At 30.5% G+C, this 27,256-nt stretch overlaps 7 protein-coding genes across 9 annotated transcripts; 4 read left to right on the top strand and 3 right to left on the bottom strand.

Annotated features, from left to right (window-relative positions):
* Positions 1–2,302, top strand: dgt5 (dim gamma-tubulin 5). The gene is made up of 2 exons (XM_070644786.1): positions 1–140; positions 197–2,302. Exons 1-2 carry the CDS (start codon positions 40–42, stop codon positions 1,929–1,931), a joined length of 1,836 nt encoding a protein of 611 aa, XP_070500887.1. The 5' UTR covers positions 1–39; the 3' UTR covers positions 1,932–2,302.
* A 71-nt stretch (positions 2,303–2,373) lies between these two features.
* On the bottom strand, positions 2,374–9,712 carry lili (LMBR1-like protein). 2 transcript variants are annotated; one of them, XM_070644788.1, is made up of 8 exons: positions 7,914–8,115; positions 6,403–6,895; positions 6,275–6,340; positions 4,805–4,975; positions 4,083–4,501; positions 3,684–3,915; positions 3,456–3,612; positions 2,374–2,626 (listed from the first exon to the last, which is right to left on the bottom strand). In XM_070644788.1, the coding sequence occupies exons 2-8, from the start codon at positions 6,866–6,868 to the stop codon at positions 2,572–2,574; spliced, it is 1,566 nt and encodes a 521-aa protein (XP_070500889.1). In that variant the 5' UTR covers positions 6,869–6,895; positions 7,914–8,115; the 3' UTR covers positions 2,374–2,571. The 2 variants fall into 2 exon arrangements, with proteins under 2 accessions (XP_070500889.1, XP_070500888.1); XM_070644787.1 differs by lacking the exon at positions 7,914–8,115 and adding an exon at positions 9,356–9,712 and having other exon boundaries at positions 2,376–2,626.
* Positions 5,034–6,339, top strand: LOC139093935 (tetratricopeptide repeat protein 12). The gene is made up of 2 exons (XM_070644797.1): positions 5,034–5,667; positions 5,880–6,339. Exons 1-2 carry the CDS (start codon positions 5,312–5,314, stop codon positions 6,259–6,261), a joined length of 738 nt encoding a protein of 245 aa, XP_070500898.1. The 5' UTR covers positions 5,034–5,311; the 3' UTR covers positions 6,262–6,339.
* An 884-nt stretch (positions 9,713–10,596) lies between the features above and the next one.
* Positions 10,597–13,546, top strand: Rchy1 (Ring finger and CHY zinc finger domain containing 1). The gene is made up of 3 exons (XM_070644793.1): positions 10,597–10,856; positions 11,175–11,774; positions 11,947–13,546. The coding sequence occupies exons 1-3, from the start codon at positions 10,743–10,745 to the stop codon at positions 12,154–12,156; spliced, it is 924 nt and encodes a 307-aa protein (XP_070500894.1). The 5' UTR covers positions 10,597–10,742; the 3' UTR covers positions 12,157–13,546.
* On the bottom strand, positions 13,532–14,568 carry eIF6 (eukaryotic translation initiation factor 6). Its single transcript, XM_070644796.1, has 3 exons — positions 14,406–14,568; positions 13,860–14,313; positions 13,532–13,800 (listed from the first exon to the last, which is right to left on the bottom strand). The coding sequence occupies exons 1-3, from the start codon at positions 14,510–14,512 to the stop codon at positions 13,609–13,611; spliced, it is 753 nt and encodes a 250-aa protein (XP_070500897.1). The 5' UTR covers positions 14,513–14,568; the 3' UTR covers positions 13,532–13,608.
* A 54-nt stretch (positions 14,569–14,622) lies between these two features.
* On the bottom strand, positions 14,623–15,660 carry LOC139093933 (S-formylglutathione hydrolase). Its single transcript, XM_070644795.1, has 2 exons — positions 15,157–15,660; positions 14,623–15,099 (listed from the first exon to the last, which is right to left on the bottom strand). Exons 1-2 carry the CDS (start codon positions 15,608–15,610, stop codon positions 14,702–14,704), a joined length of 852 nt encoding a protein of 283 aa, XP_070500896.1. The 5' UTR covers positions 15,611–15,660; the 3' UTR covers positions 14,623–14,701.
* Positions 15,661–16,126: 466 nt separating this feature from the next.
* Positions 16,127–27,025, top strand: Pdk (pyruvate dehydrogenase kinase). Of its 2 annotated transcripts, none has more exons than XM_070644782.1 (7): positions 16,127–16,478; positions 22,253–22,645; positions 22,704–22,865; positions 22,928–23,218; positions 23,841–23,950; positions 24,023–24,124; positions 26,542–27,025. In XM_070644782.1, exons 1-7 carry the CDS (start codon positions 16,376–16,378, stop codon positions 26,590–26,592), a joined length of 1,212 nt encoding a protein of 403 aa, XP_070500883.1. In that variant the 5' UTR covers positions 16,127–16,375; the 3' UTR covers positions 26,593–27,025. The 2 variants fall into 2 exon arrangements, with proteins under 2 accessions (XP_070500883.1, XP_070500884.1); XM_070644783.1 differs by lacking the exon at positions 26,542–27,025 and adding an exon at positions 25,588–25,942 and having other exon boundaries at positions 16,129–16,478.
* Positions 27,026–27,256: the final 231 nt, after the last annotated feature.

Below are 27,256 nucleotides of genomic sequence, written 5' to 3'. Positions count from 1 at the left end.
TGTAAATAAAGAATTGTGTAAAATTAAAAATAATTAAAAATGACTAGTAAAATAGATGAAAACTTGCTTCTTTTCAACAACAAATGTGCTAAACTAGATTTGACACCTGATTGTTATCCAGATCCTCAATATTTACGCAAGTAAGGAATTTAAATTGACATTTTTTAAAATTCTAAAATTTTTGAATTTTTTTCAGGATTTTTAGGCAAAATTTATCATTTTTTGAGCTGTTCATTCAGAAAGTGGACACAAAATATGCTATTGAAAAGATCCGGAAGAACATCCTTGTCTCTCACATGACAAATTCAGTTAGTGAAAAAAATGTCATCCGGCAAAATCATTTAGCCGAATTCAATAAATATGTCAAGTACATGAACTTGCAGGAAAAGATTAAAGGTTTAAAGGAACGACAGAAATTTCTGAAGCATGAAGAAAATACCAAAATGGAAACAATAAAGTCAAATGATGTTAAAATAATTGAATTAAAGGAAAATGTTCGTCTGAATAAGATTAAGACAGACTTACTGCAGGCAAAGTCCATAAACATTAACAATAAGATTGACGAGGAGCAAGAATTGCAAAAGAGGATTAAGGATGTCACGCCAGCAAAGTTCTCTAGCTCGGACAGCATTGATGAATTCTACAAGAACATCGTTAAAACCATAGAAACCCTCAAAGAATTTGCATCGGAATCAAATAATATCGACAATAATTCAGCAAAAGACAAGTTTTGGAAGAAGATTGAATCGTTCCTTAAAAGAGTGCCTAACAGTATCATCTTCGAAATAATTATGAAGCAAATTAACTCAAAAATTGAAGATTCCATACTTACAGCATCAACAACATCCAGTCCTGCTACAAATCAGCAGATAAAAATATCCGAGAAACTCCTTCCATATCTATATGAACAAAAGATCATTCAAGGCATTGAATATTTGGCACAAAAGAAGAGACTCGAGTCCAGTAAACAGCTTTGTGCTGAACACATTCAAGCATTTGAGACAGAAGTCGAAAGTTTGATGAATTCGAGCATAGATTTCTCATTCCAATTAGAAGAAGACGATATAGTCAGTGAATTTGTGTCAGCACTTATCGCAAAAGTGAATCTCGAAGGTAAAATTCAATTCTACACAACCAATATAAGCTCAATGAAGCAACAAGTTCAAGCTAACACTTCTATTTACGAATATGAGCAACTAGTGAATGACACAAGAAGCATTTATGGTTTTATTGATGAAAAAATAACAGCCGTACAAGAGCATGTCGCTCAAGTTCATCAAATCAACGAAAAAATCAATTTCAGTAAAATTGCTGTAAACAGAATGATTCAGACAATGAAATTGGAAAAGGCACAACAGCACAATAGAAGTTTATTGAATCAGACATTAAATAATACAGTGATAGCAGTTAATAAGGAGACGGAAGTGAGCTTGCCAAAACACGAGTATGAAATTCAGCAATTCTTAGACATTCCAATCGCTTCCTTCGATAATGCAATGGGAACTGATAAATATTGGATTATGAGCAATGAAAATGTCGTATCCAATATGATTAAAATATCTGGCAGATTCTCAAATCCTCATCATTTTCTGAATCTTCTAGACAAGCGGATCAAGTTTGGAAATGAGATTAACTGCCTTTATACTGAAATTCAGTCACAATATGATCAAAAAGACATTAAAGATGTCAATTACGATGAATTACAGAAACAGCGTGATGAAAATTGCGATGAAATCTCTTCCATGTTTGATGAAATCTCAAGGCTTAATGTCTCAATCAAATCTAATTTAAGGAACATTAACCTGCTGTATAAATTTGCACTGGAAAATCCTTTAAAGAAGTTTGTTCCAAAAAGCAAGAAATTTGATGGAAAGTCGTATGAATCGTACGAGAAGGAATACATGCTGTACTATAAAATGATAAAGAAGTGATATTTAGGTCTGTTATTTGTGTCTAGCGCATTTTTCGATGAAAATATATTTTTAATCCTCGGATTTATTTTTAATCTTAAGATTTAATTTTTTAAAATCCTTTTCTCTAACAATTCAGCTTAAAAAGCATTCAATCAGAACTGTAACCTAGTTAATTCCCCAAAAATGCGCTAGACTTGTTGCTAGTGCTGTCATAGAAACACAAAATTAAAGTTTGATCAATAAAAGTGGAACTAAACCTTTTGAAAACGGAGCAAATCTAAAAGTTTCAGTTAATTTACAATAAAGTCAGTTAAGATGGGCAGGAAGAAAAGGTACAACAGATGCAAACATTTCTATTGTTACTGCACAATTCATACATACCTGAAATTTCGCACGTATAAATATAAAAATTGTGTATTTTTAAATTTCTTAAATTAAATTCTTTATTTTCTTGTTTTACTATAATTAAAACAACAAAAAAAAATGTTAATTTTAACTTGTATCTTTCAAATATCATTCAAAAGTCTTTGGTTGTTGATAAGTTTAATTGCATTGAATTATTTTTTTGTCTCTTTGTACATACATACATACATATATAATCTTCTCATAATCCCCCAAACAGAATTGAACAAATAAAAATACGAAAATTAAGATAAAATTATTCAGTTTTGAAGTTTTGAGCATTGAATAATAAAAATCTTGATAGGCCGAGTCTATAGCAGGAAAAGAAAAGAAAAATAATTGATTTTGATGAGTTTTTTTCTTTGTTACTTTGTTTTTGCTATTTTTAATGTCTACAGCGTGCAGCTCAAATCAGTTAAAAATTATAAAAATTTCAATAATAAAAGTTGTAACAAGCAATACAAAAAGAGTTTCCCAGAACCATAGAAATCATAATAAATATTGAATGATGTTTGAAATATACGGTCATTTAAAGTCTGATTCCTCTATTTAAAGATTTATCCTGATACAGTTTGAAGCACATTTTTGGTATTTTTCAAAATTTAACGGTTTTCAAAATTTCAAATTTTAACGGTTTTCAAAAATTTAAATTTTAGCGGTTTTCAAAAATTTAAATTTCGGCAATTTTCAAAAGTAAAAATGCCGTTAACTTTTAAAGCTGCAATTTCAAATCATAAATCACAAAAATGTGCTTTTTTTAATCCGCGTGCGGAAACATTTACTACTTTATCCTCATTTATAAATTAGACTGGTACATAAAAATGATAAAAAATAGTCTGTTGCTAAAAAAACATAAAAGCAACGCATTCAAAGGTCGATTCACGCACACACACAAAAATAAAAATTATGATATTTTAAAGACTAGTTCTGCCACAAATATTATTGATACTATACTTAATTGTCCTAATAAAATTGTTAGTCAGATAAATAATAAAGTTTTACTAATTAATAACTAAATGAGAGAGATAAATTTGTGATATTATTGTCGATTTCACTCATTCCAATCATCATCATATTCCTTCATATTCTTAATTTATAAATGAAATGTAATTTGTAAACATGAAATAATTCTCCACTAACCGAGCGACTAATTCATGACGAACTGTTGCCGTGAACTTATTAATAATGCATAGTCCAGTTGACACAATAAACACAAAATTGTAAAGAAGTACAATAATGAAGTTTCCTAGCCACTGAATTTCACCGTAATCTCCAAGTAGATCGAAATTTGTTATTCCTACACAAAAAATAAAATTAATTCAATAATTATGGACATGAATGGTAAAGTGGAATTAGGTTGTAGCTTACCGAGTATTCGTGAGAGTAAAGGAAGAGCTGACGTTAAGATTAAAATTAATAAACTATTGGCGATTAAATGACACAAAGACGTCTTCCTTCGTTTCGGTCGTATTTTAGAAAATATTGGAACTGTATAAAATCCCACAGCTGATGTTAAAAATAGATAAACAATCACAAAAATTTCCACTCCTGCCCCGAAGATTCCTAATTTTGATAATGATGAAATGCCTAATGTAAATTGCTGTATAGAAATAATTGTTAATTAGCGATTTATTAAATTTTAAAATTTAACGGTTTATTAAAATTTAAAATTTAACGGTTTTCAAAAATCCAAATATTTTAGTCAAAATATTTGAATATCAGAAAGCCGTTAAAACGATAGATGTAATTAAACACTAGTTAACTCACCCTACTGCTCAGCGGAAGAGCCTTAATGCCAATAAGCAGCTCTATTGTATTCTGCATGACCAGCAAAACTGTTATTGATGTTAATAAAAGTAAAAATAACATCGCTAAAGGATACACAAAATTCCTCGTTAAGCATGATGAGTCTCGCTGCTTTTGCAATTCATTCCTTTCACATTCTAATTCACGTAAACGTGCATACAATTGTGCGTTTGATGACATATCTTTTGTATCATAAATTATCTGATCAAAAACTCGCTGATTTCCAATCGCTATATTCATTTGAATTTCTAATAAGCTTTTATCATTCATTGATATGCCATTTGTTAGTTTTGAGAAGTTAAGGTCCTCTAAATTCCCACATAATTTTGAAGGCACCAAAGTTGAATATTTGTCATTGCTTATATTCATATTACTAAGCTCTATATTTGGAGAATAACAAAGAGAATAATGTAAACATGGAATATATAAAGAAATGTCATTGACTTTTGGTCCACAAAAATGAAAGTTTCTGTATACAATTTAACGGATTTTTAGAATTCAAAATTTAACGGTTTTGTAGAATTCAAATTTAATCGGTTTGAAGACTCGATTTTTATCGGTTATGAAGAATTCAAAATACAAAAAACCGTTAAATTTCAAATTTTATAAAACCGTTGATTGCTCAGTTCTAAATTCCATTTTTGTGGACGTCATTGACAAATTACCAAAAAAGTTATACTCACGAAAAAAGCAATGTCCTTTTTCATATTTATTGCTTTGAATTTTCCTAAGCACAGCTGCCTCTTCCATATTATAAACTTGAAATTCATCGTTTATGTCTCGAAGTAGATTAGGCTTTACCAAAACTTTTGATACGACGCCAAAAAGTCTTATAAAACCCAATGGTGTGCATACTAGAGATTAACAATAAAAGAATTGAAAGATAATTAAAAAACCTTGGTAAATAATAAGAATGCAAAGTTAAACGGCAAACTATCGACATTAATGAAATTTATATGCTCTTGTCGGCATCATACAATGTTCTTAGCAACCTTTGACTTTTAAAAAATGTTTATCAGAAAGCTAAATTGCTTTGTGTAATCGATAAAGTTACTATTTGAGAGTTTTTTCTGTTCGCTGCATTTACTCATTTAGTCATAAAGCTTTATGCGGTTAAGACGAGACTTAACAAGTTCTTTAATTTCTTGTTTAATTTAACACCTAACTTAAATACACAAAAAAGAATCAAAATGATGTCCGCGCAACAAGAGGAAGAGTTTTGCGCTTTTGAGAATAAAGTGGACGAGGTGATGAAGATTCTCAATTTGATGTCATCAGACAACAAGGCAAAATCTGAAGAGGGTATTGAGCGTGCAAATCAGTTCCTTGGTGTCAGTGAAAAAGATTCAAGTATTGAGAATGTTGACATTGATAATTTTTTGGTAAAGACAAACTATGACAAGACGATAATAAACAAAAAGGAATCACCACCGACTGATCAGAGTACACAAGATGCAAAAAGTTTCATGATGGCTATTGAAAAGGATGCAAATAAAAGGGCAGCCGATAGAAAGCAGAGAGAGTCTGTGGCACAGGAATTGAGAAAGTAAGTAAAATGGGATTTTAAAAATTTGAAATTCCAACGGTTTTGTAAAATTTGAAGAATTTAACGGTTTTGTAAAATTTGAAATTTTATCGGTTTTGCAGAATTTGAAAATTTTCAATTCAAATAAATTTTGACCGTTATTTACTAAAATTTCAATTCCAAATTTCCTTTGCCACCAAAAATTTTAATTATTTTAATTTCATCACCAACAGAATGGGAAATCAGGCATTCCGAAACGGAGAGTATGAAAAGGCAGTGAGCATGTACACAAAAGCGCTTGATCAAGTTCGTGACAGTCCAATTCTATACAATAATCGAGCATTAAGCTACATTCGACTGTCACTCTTTAAACGTGCAATTATTGATTGTGATTTTGTAATCAATAAGTTAGATGAGAAGAATTTAAGAGCATGGCTTTATCGCGCAAAGGCATATTTTCTACTAAATGAGAAGAGATTATACGAAAAGAGTATACAGGAAGCTAAGAAACATCATCCAAAAGAGTTGAATTATATTGATAAAATTATCGCCGAAATAGAGCACAGTGGAGGCGATAATGAAGTTTGCGTTAATATTGATGATAATAAGTCATAGATGATCCACTTACCAAGTAAAAGTAATACACCAATGAATGAGACACAAGAGTAAAGAAATGGCAAATATGTTGCAATATCTGTGAATGATTAAATAAAATTAATAAAGTTATAAAAATATGCATTAAAATAATTTACTTACTTAACATTGAGAAGAAGCTGCTTTTTTCCGAAAAGACAGCAAGTAGCACATAGACGAGTCCAATAACGATGACCGTTAACAGACTGAACACAATAAATGTTTCATATAATCTTGGTATAATGCCTTTCTTATGTCCTAAAAATCCCGTTGATTCACTAAATAGATAGGCAAATGGCAGCAATATAAATATAGCCAAATTTGAAAATAGGAATACAAAATTCCATAATCCTTGTATTAATGAGCTGTTCAACCATTGAACATAATAGCTATTTGGATAAAGCAATAACACTTCATTGCTTATTATTGATACAGGAAGTAGAAACGCTGATCCTATTGCTGTCGCAAATGAAAATATACAAAAAAGTAGACTAATTCTATAGACTTTCAGCTCATCATCCTCTGTTGAGTATAAGTCCTCTCGATCACGTCTTCTGAATCTCTCTATTAAAATATAACTTCCAGCCATCAACAGCAGAAATAGTAAAACAAATATCTGTTTGAGAAAAAAACAAGAAAAGTGCGTCACAATCTTCATATTTCACAGTGTCTGTTATTTTTAATAATTCATGGTCGTGAAGATAAATATTATTTTTTTTGTCAACTACGAGCTTACAAATGTACAGCTGACTGGCACTGAGTGATACAACAATGAACAAAAAAGAAAAGTATATCACTTTCTACGGTTTTTTTCAGCCGTTGTTTATTTTTTGGTTGTGATTTAAATTACCAACGAATTATTTAACATGGATCTTCAATTATCGCATAATTGCTGAGACAATGCAATCGCGAGATACGGTTATGTCGATCAAAAATTCATTAACTTTTTTTCAATTTTATTTAGCTTTGTTTTATAGGAAGAGGCTCGTCTTTTACTCATATTGGATGCAATTGTGCATGAATGAACTACTGAACGAAATGTTCATTTCATTTAAACTCATTTGAATTTTTGAAAAACGTTAGAAATTTAAATTCTTAAAAATCGTCTAAAAACTCAAAATTTTGAAAAACGTTAGAAATTTAAATCCCTGAAGATCTTCAAAAAATTCAAAATTTTAAAACCCGTTTGAAATTCAAATCTTTGAAAATTGTCAAAAATCCAAAATTTTGAAAACCGATTCAAATTTGAATTTTTGAAAACCGTTAAATGACATTCAAATTCCTAAAATTTACTTTAAGTTCACATTTCTTAAAGTCTATTAGAAGACCTTGAATGAACAGCTAAAAAAAGCGTTTAATAACTACGCGACAACAACAAATCGTGTGAATATTTCACGATATAATTTTTAATATTGTCAGTGCTTCCTCATGGAATGATAGCACGAATAGCATGCAACAATTTTTGTACGGTTTCTCTTTCATATTTATACACCTTTAATTTAATGGCAATGTCTATTTATAAATGCGTAAAGAATAAAACGAAGAAAAAGAAAAGAATAATCTTATTTTAAAATTAAACTTTGGCAATGAAATTGACTTTAAAATTAGAATCCAAAGATCATTGACGTCCGCACCTTAACTCACTCATGTGGATCTTTTTGATTTTTTGTCTGGATGTTTATATGAAGTTTATCACAAAAAAAAATCTATCGTAATCGATTTAGCAGAACATTTGCAGCCTTTTTTGCTGCGCTCTGCTACACATTGTACAACTCTATTGATGCGGAGGTTGACTTTAATGTATTGACGTGAAATTCAGCATTCACAAAAATTAAATGTTTAAATAAGATTTCTCATAAAATTATTTAAATAACTAATACGCAATTATTACGCATCCGTTGAAAGTTCATAATGCGACATACATAAGCTCGAATCAATCACGACTCTTTGTTTTCATTCTATAAATAGCAATTCTTGTAAACTTAAAGCTTAATGAACATTTTATGCAATTTATCCATAAATAATTAACTAGAATAAATAACAGGAAGTTCTAATGAGACCCCTAAATTAATGACTCAATGAGTCTAGTCTGTTAAAATTTAAAATTACCACATAGTGTGTAATTAAATCAATTTAGATACCGTGCCAAACATTTAATTTGTCTCTCTGTTATCTAATTAAGCGCCGGTCTGTCGAATCGACATTGACCTTTGTGAAAACTTTCTTTAATATCAATGAACGCGGAACGTGGCTGGATGACTGCTGTTATCTCCAAAAAACATGTGCAAAGTCTTCTTATTCTTACAATGTTTGGTAGACTGACAATAGATAATTCTATGCACTTTGAGCCTGTATGTGTAATCACTATCGTCTATCCATAAACATAAGATAACAAGGCAGGATGACTCAAATATCGATTTTCATTCACTTTTTATTTCGTATCAAAAAGTCAAAGTCAGATAATATTGAGGACAATGAAAAGCTATAGCTGCATTGAGATGCCGATACGATTGAATAAGAAAGAGACTTAAAAAACAGGCAGCATTCCATTCCATTTTCAGATTATATGTTTTATAGTATTAGAATCATGTTCTCGGATATTGAACGGTAATGTAATTTCAATGCAGCTGCAATTAGACAGAGATTTACGGCAACAAAAAAATAAAGTAAATAAAAAATCAAGAGATTTTACACAAAAAAGACACAAGAAGCATCTCTCGACTGAATGCTACATTTTTTCTCGCCTGAATTGCTATTTTTTCAATATTATCTATTAAAAGACTAGTTGAGACAATAACACATAAAAATTGGACAAAAAGGTAATGAGCGAATAATCTTTAAATATTCTTATCAGCAATCAATAGCACTTAACTAAATTACACTGACGTGTTTCTTCTAGAAAATTAAATATTTTGAAACTTTCTACAGCACTAAGGTGTTAAAGGTGTATATGAATTTACTATGCACATAGAAAAAAAAACGCATATAATTCCTATTGACCCATATATTTATGTTTTTATAGATTTTTTTCATCACTTTCCCTTGATTAATTAACAACATTTTTGGATATACTCACAATATTTTCTCTAACATTACTATGGAATGATAATGTTTCCTCATTCACAATATCATCATCTTCATCTAAATTATCTAATGTTGTGAGATCCATTTGTGTAAGAAATTTCTCCTTTATTCCCGTTATTAATTCCGTTTTTTTTTTCCTTTATTTGTGAATTCACATCTTCTTTTTTATTGAAAACTCTTCATTTCACTTGTGATTTTTCAGTATCTTTAATTTTAAAATGTAGAGCACACGATTGACAGTCAATTTTGATAAGTTACTGATTTTATTGATGCAGCAGAACCGAATAAAATAATTATTTTAATTTTTCTGATCGAGATTTTTTTATGCGACTGTTTTCTGACTTTTGTTTTTGTGGGGTTTGCAAACTTCAACGTTGGCTGAATAGATTTGAATTTTAAATGACCGTTAGGAAATTTTCAATCACAAAGACATCATTTTGCTTTAAAAATGATGATGCATAGATGAAATTTAATTCGAATAATTCAATAGTAAACAAAGTTCTGATTCAAGTTAGAGCCAAGCTTAATTAAAAACTTGATGTCCTTAAAATTAAGGCTTAAATGGAGAACAACAATTTCAAATGTTGTCACACAACTGTTGCTTTCATGTGGCAAACAGCATTGAATGTTGCACAAAAGTTTTGTGATTTTTAAAGCTACAAATTTGTCAAAACAGAACAGATTGATGGATTATGCTTATTACAGTTAATAATTCATTGCTGTTAAGCATATAAAGATCACCTAAATTTTGGCAATGACTGACATTTACCCTATGAATGCTGACAAACCAGTTATGATAAATAAATAAATATTTCTGAGAAATTAATTAACGGATTACTTTAATTTGAATGGACAAAGCGACAAAACAAGTAATCAATCACGTTAGCATGTCTTCCAAGCAGACTACTTTCATTTTGTCCAAGAATTAATTAATTTTTAATCAATTTACAAAAGCAAAAACATATTTCAGATCATAATATCATAGATTTATATGAAAATATTCAACAATTTTAAAATTTCCAAATTTCAGCATAAAAACAAGTGATTTGTAACGGTAGAAATCAAAAGCATAAAATTCAAAAATTTAAAGTCCGTTGAGCATTTAAAACAAAATAAAATTTCACAAAATAACAACCTTAGAATTACAAAAGTGAGTAAAATAGAAGCGCTCTAAACGAGCATCGATCAGCATCATTCTTTGACTTGTTTCTTGAATAAAATAAAAAAGAAATTTTTAATTTAGAAATTTTGCAATTCCGCATAAAATTGTTTTTTATGATTTTAAGTAACAAAATATCATTAATTGTGTAAATACAACGAATTTAACAAGAATTAAGGATATAAGTAATGTATGATAGTGATAAAATAATCAAATAATCATGGATAAACAAAATGAAATGCAAAAGCTGAAATTAAATGAAATAAGTCAAGGCAATAAACCGAGTACGAATGAATCAGGATGCATTCACTACAAAAGAAAAGCAAAATTTGTGGTAAGTAAACATTGCTTTATGTATCATTTGATCAAAGTTCAGTGAGATAAATACAAAGAAAACTTCCTGAGACATATTAAAACAGGAAAATCATTGAAAAATTTCACTTTTACCTTCTTTTCAACTTTTTTTTCTCTTCTCATTCTAATGTGCATGCATATTGTTGTTGTTTGTGCCGTACAAAAAAAAAGTTTCTATTTATACATATTAATCCAGTTCCTGTAAATGACATTTTTAAAGTCAAATCACCCGCACATTCCATTATCAATAAGCTATTCAGTTCCAATTTGTTAATATTGTGTCATTTTGTCATAATAGAGTCCATGCTGTGGGAAAATCTATGTCTGTAGATATTGTCATGATGATCTCGAGGATCATACATTTAATCGAAAGAATGTAACGCAGCTCATTTGTACTGAATGTGATACTAGGCAAAAAGTGCAAACAAATTGCGAGAAATGCGGCATCAGATTTGGACGATACACGTGTCTGATATGTAATCTCTTTGATGATGATGATAAAAATCAGTATCATTGCGATTCCTGCGGTATATGTCGAGTTGGTGGAAAGGAGCGCTTTTTTCATTGCACAACATGTAATATGTGTCTTCCAATTCAACTTAAAGTCGATGGACATCGATGTGTTGAGAATGTTAGTCGATCGAATTGTGCTGTGTGTCTTGAAGATATTCATACGAGTCGAATTCCATGCCATATTCCGTCATGCGGACATTTATTACATCGCACATGCTTTGAGCAACTTTTATGTTCTGGATATTATGCATGTCCAACATGTCAACAATCGATGCTGGATATGAAGCAACTTTGGCAATATCTTGATAATGAAGTTATCATAACGCCAATGCCGAAAGAGTATGATGACTTTTTTGTGGACATACTGTGCAAGGATTGTCATCAGGTATGTAAAAATAAGGAAATTCATATAAAAATTGAGTATATTAACATAATATAGACAGACATTTTATCATTTTATCATCATTATTTATTTATCTGCTTATCTACGTATCATTTATTTAATAGCAAGTCTATTTACAATAACTTTATTGTACCTATTATTAAAATGTTTTAAGGAATCCACGGTAAAATTCCATGTCGTTGGCTTAAAGTGTCAAAATCATGAATGTGGCGGATATAATACAACCCGAACTCAGAAACGTGCGACGAAAAAGGAAACACCGGCAGCATCAACCTCATCATCATCAACATCAAGTAACAACGACGCAAAAGATGATAATAACGATGGTGCATGCTCATCAAATAATAGCAGGAATGAAGCTTGATCTTCGCTCTTTTCCATATTTACATTCCGAACTAACAAACGAAATCATTAAACTATGATGATTAATTTTTTGCTCATTTTTTTACCTTACTGATTTTTACAAAGATAACATACTGATTTAACGGTGGTTTATAGTTTGAATAATGATTTTCTAACGGATAAATACCGATTATTTGAATTTTGAATTCAAAATTTCCGTTAAAAACTAAATTATTCAAACCGAAGACCCCCAAAACATAATGAATTAACTTTTACGATTTATGTTGAGCTAGTTGGAAAATTTATGCAGCTCGATCATTTCCATGTCTCGCTTAGTCACACAACTATATCAATTAATTAAAAAAATATATTGTTTTATTGATGTGAGGAGCTTAGTAGAAACATAAATTTTATAACTACCACCAAGCATATACAAAGCATAAAAAAAGATATAATCTCGAGAATATTAAAAAAATTTGTTAGAAATTCATAGATCTTGCCATAATCAGAATCTAAAAAGTATATGATAAAAACCTAGATGATGACTTTTTTTGTCATTTGCTGTATTTTATACGATGAAAAAAAGGAAGCAATTGAGATAGAATTTAATTCAATTAATTGAATCTCAGTGCTTACATATGTAGACGAAATGTATTGTTTTCATTATTACCGATTAATAATAATATGAAATGATGATGATAAAAAGACAACGTAATGGAACTAAGCAATGAAAAAAAAGTATAAAATACCTATATACAAACATTATTATTACTATTTTTTACTTTGTAAATACTATTTTTTATATTAGAGTAGACTCGCAGTATTCTTCTTATTTCTTTTTGTATTGACGTAGCAGCTATCTCAGAAAAAATACAAATTATATGGAAAGTCTCAGCATGTACTTATGTATGATTTTTTGCCGCATTATCCCTATTTACATCAGATGATATAGACCAAGTGTCATAGATAATTCTCAAAATCATAAAAATTTAGCTTACGTAAGCCTTACGTTACGTCAAAATCGTACGTAAAAGTACGCAACATTAAAATCTATGCTTACGTATTCCTTACGTAATCTAAATTTTTGTCGGTCATTTTTCAAATTCTAGTTGACCGTTAATTTTGAAATTAAATTATGCAGAGGGAAAAATGCGTTTTGGATCATAATTGATCACATACATTTTTACTAGCTTTTATACTCTTTGATATTTCGCAATATTGGACTTTTCGTACTATAGTGTTCAAGATTTCTTTTTCTTAATTCCTATAATAATTGATTAATTCTGTTACAATGATGATTTCCAAAATCTGGTCTAGATTTTTTTATATGATTTTATTAAGACATACGACGATGGACCTGTCAGGTTCTTTTTTGTATATTGCATAAACAAATCATGTTTTTTGATAAAGAGAAAATTTTGAATTTAATAAAATCTTCATAAAATAATTACAAAAAAAAATGTATGAAAACTTTTTATGACATTGATTCTATGAGTGATGCTCGCAAGTCAGATGTAATTCTTGCTGGTTGATTAGCGTTCAACTTGTAAATGCTTTCTATTACAGACAATTCTGTAGATGTTGTTGTGAGTCCACAGAAGGCCGTCCAGTCATTTACTGCCATTCCAGCTGCTAATAATTCACTTCCTCGATTTATAGTTCCTGCCTATTAATGATATTTTAATTACAATTATGTTAATTGAGTTTTATATTTAATTAACTTACAACTAGAGGAATCTGTAAAAGTGATGAGAGTTCGTCAAGTTCTTGGGCTGAGGTTTTTGGATGGACAACTCCTCCTTGATTGTTAAAGACTGAATAAGCACCAACTAAACTATTTCCAGCAATTGTCTGTCGATATACTTCAACTTTCAATACATCTTTAATTATGTTTTCTGTCTCCTTATCAATATCTGGATGTACTAATGCTACGTAATCATTACAGGATATAACATTTCCTAATGCTGAAAGTCTCTCTTCTACTCGTTGGATTTGTATTTGATCAGGAAGAGCATTTCTAATGTGTTGTAATTCAAGGTCTGTTGTGTTGTGAGGAACAAGCAATCCATGTCTATTTCCAACAGTTAATCTTCCAATTATTCGACAGCCTGCTATGCTTGTGTGAATTACTGGAATCACTGGAGAATCACCTTGACCTGCAAATTCTGCTTCAAATACACTGTAAAATGAGATTTAATTAATTATTCTGATTCATAAATTTAACCTAAAACAGCACTTGAAAATTTTTATAACTTAAATATAGTGTTTTACCTGTAAAATGCCTCTGATCCACCAATTGCTGTTAAACAATAAGTGTTAGTTAACTTTGCAAATACTCCAATATCGCTTGAATTCTCAAATTCTGTGCGTAAAGCCATGATTTTTAATTAATTCACAATCCGCAAGAGAATAAACAACTTTTTCAATAAGATGCTCAATTTCACCAATTGCTCAGTTGAGAAATTTGAAATTTAAAAATTCGTTAACATTTTGAATCATTTTATACCAAAGCCGTTATTTTATTTACTGCACGTGTGCAGCTTTGAGTATTAAAAAAATATAAATTTTCAATTATTTAAAAATTTAGCATGATATTCAATGTGTTCGCCCATGAATGTTGCAATAAAGAAGTAACTGTGATCATATCCTTCACGAAGTTTATAGACTATTGGAACCTGTGCAACCTTTGCAGCATCTACCAAGTTATTGGGAAGTAATTGATTTTCCTTCAAAAATTGATCTTCACTTCCTTGATCGACAAAGAGCTCTAGAGGTGGTCCGTTGTATTTTCCAACAAGTTCAGTTGCGTCATATGCCTTCCAATCTTCCTTATTATCTCCAAGATATCCAGTGAAATTTTTAAGTCCCCATGGACAGTTGACTGGATTGCAAATTGGTGAAAATGCCGAGACACTCTTGTAAAGTCCTGGATTCTTCAAAGCACAGATCAATGCACCATGTCCACCTAGTAATTTTTAAAGATATTAAAAACCTAATTTAATTAATGATAAATGCTTGTTACCCATAGAATGTCCAAAAATGGATTGTTTGTCAGGCAATGCTGGGAAGTTCTTATTCACAACATCCACTAATTCAGATGTTACGTAGCTATACATTCTGAACTGCTTATATTTCTCATTAGTTGAGTCTACATAAAAGCCAGCACCGTACCCAAAATCCCAGTTAAACTCAGATGTGTCCAAATTCTCAATATTTCTTGGAGATGTATCTGGACAGACAACAATGATTTTATGCTTGGCTGCGAATTGTTGAAATCCTGATTTTTGGACACAGTTCAATTCATTACACGTCAATCCAGAGAGATAATATAAGACCGGTAGCTTGCTATCAGCAGAATCAGCTGGGAGAAAGATTGCGAAGTTCATGGAACATGACAGTTCCTTTGATTGATGCGAAAACACTTTCTGATATCCACCAAACATTTTGTTTGAACTAATCTCCTTTAATTCTGCCATTTTTAAAATAATTAAGTTTTTGAGTGACCTTTGTTTTGATTACCGGCTAATTCCTGTCTATTAATATTGATTTTTGAAAATTGATTGAGCTTGTCGCTGGGTGATGGTTTTAAGTGCAAACTAGATTAATGATAGGTAATTTATGTTTTGTTTTATCAAAGTAACCATTGGATAATTAATTAATTGAAATTTAAAATTTACATTTTTTCTTGGAAATTTATCGGTTTTGTGCAAGTAAATAAATTGAATTTATCTCCTTTAATACACTATCTAGACAGGAAAGATTTCGCTGAATTAATTAACACATCAAGAGCAAGAGCTTCATTATGGAAATGCACAGCATCACCGCATCTAAGACAATAAAAGTGAAAAAGAAAATTTTCCGTGAGTAACTGAACGAATTTTTTCAAAAATCCAGTGACCGTTATTTTGTTTACATTTCAAATGAATAAATAGCTCTATCAAAAGTGACGAGTCTTCATAGTATATATACAGCATTTCAGGAGTAAACACATATAAAAAATGCAGTCTCTTCAAAACAAACAAAACTCATTCTGATTATAAAAGTTTTCCTCATTTTTAGTTTAATTATTAAGTGATTGTGTTGTAGTTTTTAAGGATATAAAGTGAAAAATATACTAATTTTATTGAAATATCCATCAATCTAATTAAAATCAAATTGATTAAAATTGAAAAAAATTTGACGACGAAAAAAGAAAACAAAAAAATTTGTGAAAATAGGAAAAACATAAAAAAGTCATCAAAATGAGGCTAAATAATTCATTTTTTAATAAAATCGGCAAAATGCTGGATTTTTACTCTCAATTTAATCCATCGCCGCTGTCCATTAAGCAGTTCTTGGACTTTGGTAAGTCAGCTAAATTTCCATAACACCTTCAATTGCCACTTTTAATGATGTGACGCAATATAATTAGAATTTTCAATTCACTCGACTGTATTATGGAACAAACTTATTAGTAGAGATTCTTATATAATTAAATATATGCAATTACGTAGTTTAATTCATCAATCAATTTAAATCTACTTGTTCTGTGTTATCGAAAAATTCAATATTCATTGCGTATAGCAGCATTAATGCGGAATATTTTGAAACAGCTGTACTCTTCTCGTTCTTTTTTACTATCCACTTGATACGATTCAAGACCTTTCCAGCAGAATCTCAATTATATAATCTAGTCAGCCTGCATCTTCACATTGCATTTAATCCAACTGGAAGTTTTGAAAATCTTACTAGAATCAACCAGATTTAGCACATATTTAACCTTGAGTATAAGTCAATATTGCGAGATTAAGGAGAGAAAATATACCCAAGTGTAATCAGAAAGTGATAAAGCAATCTCATAGCTTATAGAAATGTAAACTGTTTAAGATTCTCTATTGTGGTTCACCGGCAAGCAAATCGATCCATATAAGCACTACGCATTAAAAGAGGAAAAATAAAATGAAAGTGAAAATGTGAAAGAACTCGTGAAAAATAATTTTTTTTCGGTGTTTTCTGACTTAAATTTTTATTGAAAAAGGAACTAAATATAGAAAGGAAAAAAGAGAAATGAATATTTGTTGTTCTGACATTAGTCACTCAGAGGTCATATTCATTTAAAATGCTAGTCGGGAAATAATAATAATAAATAGCATGTTGCTTGCTGTACATTCATTTATGTAGTTCTATTATAGATACAAAAAATCTTTATGCAATCATCCGCAATTGTCTTTATTTATCTTTTCTGTTCAAATTCTATCGCTTCTGATGACTTATTGACATAAAATATTCTCGTGCATGCATGAGATTCTCTTTAAAAAAATCAATAACAAGAAGTCATTCTAAAAGATTTTTTGATGGCTTAGTGTTTGATAATAGCTAGCAATAGAAAGAAATGCAATAAAAACATGGACTATGAACTCTATGGAACCTGTGTTGTTGTTTTCGGCTGATTTTCTTTTCATTTAATAGGCAGGCATGCTTAATACATTTTCAAAAAATCTAAATAAAATTGCTTTGAATTTTTGAGAATTCTTACGTGGCCGGATTCACGTAGATGCTATCTTTGATTGTAGGGTTTGCACTACAGGGATCCTGTATAGTGATTTATTTAAATCTGAGCTGGAAGTAGGTAAACTCAAATAGCACAAGTTGAATAATCGATCTAAAATCCGGTAACCGGCCGGCGTAACCCTGTCATGGTGCCGGACTCAAGTTGAATCCGGCACTAAGTCAGAGCTGGAAGTCAACCCGGCTTCATATGAAATTCGATCCCTAGATGCACCCTTTCTACCGCATACCCTAATATTCAAGTCGCTTCCAGATCGAATCATTCAATTGACGCAAAACAACAACAATGAATTTATCGAGTATTGACGAATTTGTTACTAATTTGAAAAAAATAAGACCTTGAAATTGTTTTCAGTGAAAAGCTTAAAGTCCATAAAACGTTTCTTTATCTTAACTAATTTACCCTCACGTGTGATTTATTATTTTTTGCAAAACTTGTCACTTTGTGGGCATTTTTTTATCATTGTATTTTCCCTTTAATCAGCATTTCTTGAATGATTAAGTCATTTCTAGAATGATTGAGTCATTTCTCGAGTGTGATCGATGTCTGATTGGAAAGTTTTGATTACTTTCTAACTGATTATTGTGTTTATTTGTGATTAAATACGGTAGGGGGTCATAGAGTTGTTTTCTGAAGTCCTTGATGTACTGTTTCTCACAATTTTCAAGTATCACATAGGGAAACAACAAGTCTAATGCAAATTTGATGTGCTGCTGTGCTTATAGCGACACACAATTGAGTTGCGTCAGACAAAATTGCGTGATGCGACACATAGATGTGTTGCACGGGATTTGGTTGTGCTGCGCGATACACAATTGAGGTGGGTGAGACAAAATCGTGTGGCGCGACACTCAAGTGAGTTACGTGATACATAATTTCGTCACGCGACACACAGTTGTGTTGCACGGTACTTGGTTTCATTGTGCGACACACAATTGTGTGATGCTGTTTGAGACTTAAATTTGATGCATTTGAATTTCTTGAGCATTTAATCTATCAAAACTACTAAGGAGACACAAGTGAACAAAACCAAGCCGGATTCAGATCGATTAAAAGTCAAATTCAGCTTAAGCCTATTTCCAATTCAATACAATGCTGGTCTTTTCAGGCACTATTTACAATCCTAGCTAGTATCATTATCAAAGTACATTTTCAAGTATTATCTACAGAACAATACTCTCTTAAAGGTTGATAAAAGGTTGTTGAGTACAGGCGTCGCAAACAGTCACGAATATTAAAATTTATACATCATGTCACTCTTAAATTACGAAATTATCGTACATTCAAGCGAGAGAAAAAAGGTACATATAATTGTTTTCCCAACTTTTCGTGACATATTATGTGAAAAAATAAATATTTTTCCACTCGTGATTAAATCTTTTTTTCTTATTTTTCATGCCTTGCCTTGCCTCTTTGCTATTTTTAAGAGAAAAAAAATCGACTATGGCTACGTATCTCAAACATATGATTTTTACGCGAATCTCACAATATCGTTCAATTTCTACAAATTTAATTTCTGTGGAGGAAGCAGTCGTAAACAATTTACGTAATGTTTTTTATTAATTTGAGTATCACTCAATTGATAGTTCCATTTTTCACTCATTATCGTTATCATTATAAGTAAAAAATATTATTTTTTTCACACGAGCATGTCAATAGCTTGATATCGAGACACACCTCCGAATGGAAATTTACATTCTCTGTGTCCACATGTTTTCGAACTTCTCATTCTATTCTATTTTTAAGATGTGTTAATCACATCACGAAAAAAACGCATCTTCTGATTTGAGTCTAGAAACAACATATTTATCAAGCATGACGAAAAATATAAAGGAGGTAAACATGTTCATTGAAAAAAATAATAATGATAAACAAGTTAATAAATGGAACTAGAGGCTTAAAAGTCAACAACCAATGACGTAGAATTGAGATTGCTAACAAAATCGGCTCGTGTCAATTATTGGTTTTGGCCAAACATGTTCTCTTTGTAGATACGGCATTATTGTTATCTATATGAAGTCTGTTGAATGTCTAACGCTCTCAACGTGTCAAATGCAATTAATATTTATTATTAATATCCAATAAATCTAGAGCTAGTCACTTCGAATCAAATTATGTATGTAGTTAATGTCTTAGATTATTAATGATGAATGTAACGATTATTAGAAATGACTGAGAAACTTAATATGTAATACATTCGAGCGGTATACCCAAGGTAGGATATTGATACGTCAGTAGAATCCAAGTCAGTTTTAAATATACAATTTTTAAGCGTTTTTACCATTTTAACGGATTTTTTAAATTTAAATTTTTAACGAAAATTATCGGTCAAAATTTCAAATTTTTACCGAGAGGATCAAATTTCTGCAAGACTTGTAAACAAAGTAGAAAAGTCATGAATTAAAGCATTAGGCAATAGTTTTAAGTTACCAAACTAATCGATAAGCCAGTAACTCGATGATACAAAGCTATTGCTTCAAATCCAAGCTCTCTAAGATATATAGTTGCTGAGAACAAGCAAGTTTATTGTCCAAAAATTACGCAACAAGCTACAACCCCTAGCGCTTATCATTATCGATAGAATTGTCAGTGGATTATTGTTTATTTTGTATGACAAGCAATCCATGAATATTGATACAGAGCCTGACCTGTCATATCTAGAATAAATATCAATGATATTAAAACTAATGATAGCAATAAAGAGATTATCGACATGAAACTAATCGACAGTAATCAAATTTAGTCTGATGCTCATGTATGTTATCGTATATCCGCGTACTCAATATATAGTCAGTGTTTATCATATTCTCTGTATATATGAAAAATGTTTTTAAATTGAATGAAATGTTTGTATGTCTGGTCAAAGACACTGCCAAATTTGAAGCAAATGCCACGTTGTCAGATTTTCAGTCTAGAATATATTCTTTAGAAACAGCAATAAAGAAGGAGTAAGGTCATAAGCTACTAGAACAATTGTTAGAATGCTTTTTTTCACAATCATGACCTAGAAAACATGTCGTGCAATACTTCCGCAACAGATGCAATTGCTGACATGCATTTCTACACTGATCTATTCTTAGATTAGCGATTTTTTTCTCTCTAAATTAAGTTTTTGATTTTATTTTCTCACATATGTGCATTTAAATACTCTCGGATTACGTTTCTTAATGTCCTTGATCTTTCTTTATTTTTTTTGTAGCTATAAAATATTTGGGATTATTGGCTCTAAAATGCTTCGGGGTGCACTTGATTATATTTTATAGAATTTAATTAATGAATCACAATTTTTCATGTTTTGATTGATAACGAGCAATGACCCGAAGTATTATTTTGAAGGCTGTAGTTGTTATTTGTAGCTGCTTGCTCTTATCTAATAGATTAAACTAGAGTGGATAATTTAAGAGTTTACATTGCTCTAGATATGACTAGAGAGTAATATATTGGATAGGAGATACGGTTAAGTGGGGGAGAGTAGAGTTGATTGTACAAAGGGCTATCAGCATCAGTTCTCCCGAGCAGCACAATGCCATGATCAGCATTTGTTGCCTTAAATGAGCCGAAACCAGCCATCACGGTGTCGTCGATGTAAATTCGCTTATTACTATTTATATGGCGACCTATCAGTTGCCTGACTAACACACTATGCTCTTCGAGTCAGAAGTATATTCAGCACTAGTTCAATTAGATGCCGGTTCCTAAAATTCTAATTCTATGTATGAGTAAGAGCCGAAACTGATCTTTCAATTAACAACTTTTTATTTTGATTCTTATCAAACCCAACTTGATTCACTTAAACCATAAACATCCATCACTTAAAAAAATAACATCAAAAATTGAAGGCTACAAGAGTTTAGTGATATCTGGTGTAAATGATTAAATTAAATAAATTTGAGGGCGTTTGTGTATTGGCCCCTTTTCTGTACCCAAATATTGCACGTATAACAAGTTTTGTTTACCATATAAGAATCAGGTTTGTTGATTTGATTATAGTCTTCATTCATAAACATTTACATACCAAATTATGAGAGACGAAACCTGCGTCAATTTATTGTAAACTTTAAGAAGAAATTGGATCAGATATATTGATATAAACAATTCAGGCTGAAGAAAGTCGTCATAAATTTGTCATTCTTGAATGATGTTCAGCACTGTGATATCCAGACCTTGCAAATCCTGGTAAATTCCAATTTTGAGCTCAAATAGTTCTACAAATATTTTTAGTTCTACTTGTTGTAGATCAAATAATTTAAATCTGAAAAATTCGTTAAAATTTAAATTTTTGTAGAACGTTAATTTGAATAATTTTTCGTACGATCTTCAAGATGATCATCACATTTCATACTATGATATTAGAAAATTTTCGCGATAAACACGCGCTTTATGCTGCACGATTATTTCCGAATTGTCAAGGTTATGGAAAATTTATAGTGACAGAAATTTCTGTGTTGAAAATAATCGTCGAAAAGAACCTAAGCTTAAAATGTTTATGTACATTAATCATTGAATCTTATCAAGTAAACATGTTGTGAAAGTATGTGATAACTAAACAAGAATTTTCATTTATTTTCAGGCATGAATAAATGTGAGAGCAAGTCATATGTGTTCTTAAAAAAGGAACTGCCAGTACGTTTAGCAAATATTATGAAGGAAATTGCTCTTCTGCCTGACAATTTATTGAGAACACCATCCGTTGGACTGTTAAGTAATTGGTATGCAAGAAGCTTCGAGGAAGTCATTGAGTTTGAAAAGACAGATCCAACAGCTGATAATTTAAAGAGATTTTGCATGATATTGTCGCACATTCGTGATCGTCATGCTGACGTAGTACAAACAATGGCTCAAGGTATCATTGAGCTTAAAGATTCACAAGATATTGAGCCAGGCATGGAGACATCAATACAATATTTCTTGGATCGCTTTTATATGTCAAGAATATCGATTAGAATGCTCATCAATCAGCACAGTAAGCTTTAAAAATTGGGCATAAATCGTTTGAGACACAAAACATATTATTCTTATAGCACTTTTATTTGGCGAGGGTAATCAACATTCAAAGCATATTGGTTGCATTGAAATCGATTGCGATCCAAAAATTGTCGTGAAGGATGCTTATGAGAATGCTCGATGGCTATGCGATCAATATTATTTCGGTGCACCCGAAATTGTTGTTAAAGAGCACAATGGTATGAAATTATAGTTCTATGCCTTTACATTTCATTATTAATTGAGATTCTATTAATATTAGAATTGGAAAGGGGTGAACCAATTAATATAGTCTACGTCCCATCACATTTATATCACATCTTATTTGAGTTATTTAAGAATGCAATGAGAGCTGTTATGGAAACACATCAGGAACGTGGTGATATTCCACCAATTCAAGTGATAATTGTGAAGGGAAAGGAAGACATTTGTGTAAAGATTTCAGATCAAGGTGGCGGAATTCCACGAAGTTCAGCTGATCAGCTGTTTAAGTATATGTATAGTACTGCTCCACATCCTTCAAAGTCAAATATGCACACAGTTCCTTTGGCCGGTGAGTATTGAATTATATATTTAGTTTATATCCACGGAACGATTTTTCTACATTGAATTGATTAATTAGGCTTATTAAGAATTGGCAGAATTATTAATTAAATTGGCAAAAAGTCCAAGGATTAAATAAATCTCAGGATTTAAATTTTAATCCGACGATTTAAATTCAAATTTTTAAAATTCCTTCAATTTTAGAGTAGAATATCAAATTTTATGCTAAATTCAGTAGTCATAGCTGACTATTAGTTGAATACTTCTGTGGAATAGATCAATTTCATAGCCATATTTAATTAAGTTAAGTTTTATTTCTTATCTTTTTCCAAAAAAATTTTCTTTTAATTAAAATATAAAATAGAACCACTTTCCGGTAAGCTACCGTCTGTAGACACGACTGACACTGTTTTTCCCATCATTTGTTTTCTAACTAAAAGAATTCATTTAATTTCCTGTGTGAAAAATAAAAGCAAAGCTCATAGGAATAAAGTGCATTGTGTGGATGCATGTTCATGACATTGAATGTTTATTTATATACACTTTGTGAATTTCCCGATTATTTTAAAACTGTATAGCATTGCTTCATACGCAAGGAACTAATTAACTATTTTTGTGTATTTTCCTCACAGGTTTTGGATATGGATTGCCGATATCAAGATTGTATGCCCGCTATTTCCATGGTGACATATCATTGATGTCGTGCGATGGCTATGGCACAGATGCTGTCATTTATATGAAGGTAAAAAGTCCAAATCAATTAAATAACAAAATAATAATAATAATTGTTTGATAACAAATCACAAATTGACAGCGCTTATCAGACGAAGCAAACGAACTTTTGCCGATATTCAACAAGACAAGTTCAAGGTTTTATAATAAATCGACTGTTTCGGCTGGTGACTGGAGCAATCAGGTAAAACCTAAGAAAAAGAAAGAGCCAATTGTAATATAGAATAGAACTAAACTAAAGAGACTTTAAAGCTCTCCATAATTGTGTTCATTTTGCTAATTTATAAAGATGATGGGATATATCCATAGCTATGAAAAATGAAAATTATTTTCGTATCATTTATAACTGTTAGCGCATATTTGTTGAATATCTAAAAATAAGCTTATATATTATTTTATTATACTGACTTTACTAAAGTGGACTGTCACGAAATTTACGACAGACTTCTACGTCATGCAAAATGTGTCAATAGAGACCTTGACAACATTAATGGAAAATTTTTATTCCTTAATTAACGAATTTTTAAATGGCTATTCTAATCCAGAGCTTGAAGTCGACTCTGATTTTGTATGGAACAGTCGATTTGATTCCATATTAAAATTTGAGTCGACTTCAAGCTCTGTTCTAACTAAAATGTGATAATAACATGACGTGGATGCATTTGGGATACTCAAACCTCTCAGACGTCCATGTCTAATAATATGTCTTGTTTCAAATGCTTTTGAGTCTAACAAGATGCTTTAATGATGTTATATAAAAAGGATAAGGTCAGTCTATGTCTGGCAACATTTGCATGGAATAAGATTCTGGAAGAATTTATTAAATTTGCCATCTTTTAATGCTGTTCAGTTGGAAAATGTTATTTTAGGGACCAACCTTTACTTAACATTTGTGGACGAAAGTTTGTCATCTAAATGAAGCTTTCGACAAGCTCAAATTTCAAAATTTCAAATTTTTTGTTAGCAAACTTTAGAACTTGACTTTCAAAATTGGTTTTTTGTAAAAATCATACATTTGACTTAAAGTTCTATGTCTTATTACTGATCTTTGTATAGTTTATGATCTGAAGTTTAGGAAATTTACTGATTTGAAGCTTTCAAAAAGCTTCAAATCTTGATTTTCAACTTCAATTTCAATCGAGTTCTAAAACATCCAGTACTAAAAATTCAAAAATTTGGTCCTTTAAATTAAGCTCAGAACTCGTATTTTGAATGGATTCTAGTCGATTTTAGTCGACTTTCCATGTAAAACCTGATTCGACTTGAGCTTAATTAAAGCTCATCTATTTTTTATTCTGAAGATCTTCGACCAGCGATCAAGACAAAGCTTGACAGGTCGCTGGTCTTAGATGTTAGATCTTTAAATTAGATGGCAAATTAGATAGATATCCACTTTAGTAATTTGAGTAACAGAATATAGAATCTTAAGATATATTACTATTTAGTTATAGATTATATGTTGTTGTACAATAAAAAAACGCATGTAGAGCCACGTGAATTATCTCAAAATTAATTATAGCAGTTTGAGACTTAAATATTGATCCGTAACCTGGTTGCTGTTTAAGTGAACTTTTGTTTTTGCTTTGTTTCCAAATTTTATTTCACATTTTTCCTTTTAAATATTGAGTTTGTTATATTTAATTTCAGAAATATTTATTCGGATATGGTTTTTAAGCAAATCTGGCTCAAAAGGCGGAGGAGCTTATTGAAAAATAAAGCTTGTGTAAATCAATTATATATTATTTTTAATTGGACTGAAATTTACGTGCTTTTATAAAGAAAAACTTACTTTTTATTTTAATGAATAGAAAAAGTTAGCAAAATGGAAATTATTGATGAAAAATATGATAAAGTTGCTTTTAATCTTACAATTTATTATGATTTAAATTCTCACACTTATATATACAATTACGTTGCATTATTATAAAAAGATTTATTGATAATGTTAATAGATTAGTAAGAGATTTTTATTTTTTAAATAAATTACACAATATACTTTGTTTCTGATCTTGTTTTGAAATGTCTATCTATCTGTGGGGTTGTTCATTAATGATGTTTACATGTCATAAGCTCGAACGACTCAAATGATGAAGTTACATTTGGCAGCTATATGGACGCTGTATGAACGCCATTTGGTAGCTATATGGCCGTCATTTGGCAACTGAATGGACGTCATTTGGCAACTGTATGGACATCAATTGGCAACTGAATGGACGCCATTTGGTAGCTTTATAGGCGCCATTTGGTAGCTATATAGACGTTATTAGCAGCTATATGATCGCTATCTGGCAGTTATATGGACGCCATTTGGCAGCTGTATGGACGTCATGTAGCCTCCTTATTAAGGCTGCTTCCAATTTGAAATAACAAAAGAGCTTTGGCGATGCTTTAAATGCTCCCTGGCAGAGTCTTCTTCATTTGTGTTACTCGGGAAGTGAACAGCCCCTAAAATTTATTTAATTTTATTATTAAGTCACTATTTTATTTTTTTTGAGGCTGAATTTATGTAAAAGAGAGTCAAGTTCTATTTTATGCTGTTAATTTTGTTGAATTTTTATGAATTACAGTAACAAGAAATACCAAATTTTTGATCCATTTTAGAGCTCATTGGACATGTTAAATCAGTGGAAATTGATAAGGGAAGGAAATTAAAAAAAAGTACCTAAAAATTATTAAAAAAATATTAAAATTGGAAGTCCCAAGAAATCTCGAATTGGAAATTATTTCGTATTGATTAAAAATATTTTAGACACATTTAAATGCTGGCAAAATTTAAATACAGCGATCGTTCATGGAATTCGCAGAACAAAAGTACTGGTCATGAAATTTATTGAGATCAACACATAAAAAGCTATTTTTAAGTAAGAAATGTCACAATTCAATTGATGATAATGTGCAACTGTGTATTATTAAATAATGAAAATGTACTACCTACAAAAATCCGCAGAGAAATGGAAGTAAAACAAAAATATTAAAATTGAAGAATCCTCATAATATATTCATTTTTATGTATCCTTTTGTATCCAAATGCATGGCTAAGCAAGGGCAGCAAATAAATAAATACCAATATATTTAGCTGTAATAAGTTTTGTTTTATTTTAGTTGATGAATTGGTTATTTATTGACTTTCAGATGAATTTGTGATTTTTAACGGTTTTCTGAAATTTGAAAGCTCATTTTCAAAATTTTACAATTTTAACGGTTTTCTGACATTTGAACAGTTAATTTTAAAAATCATGGAATTTAAACGATCTTCTGAATTTGAAACTCAATTTCAAAACTTTAAAATTTTAACGGTTTTTTGAAAATTCAAAAC

This window comes from Chironomus tepperi, unplaced genomic scaffold (assembly GCF_022539635.2).
Source record: "Chironomus tepperi strain 1889 unplaced genomic scaffold, CSIRO-AGI_Ctep_v1 contig_346, whole genome shotgun sequence".
NCBI classification, from domain to species: domain Eukaryota; kingdom Metazoa; phylum Arthropoda; class Insecta; order Diptera; family Chironomidae; genus Chironomus; species Chironomus tepperi.
This window is presented reverse-complemented; position numbering and strand designations above follow the sequence as displayed.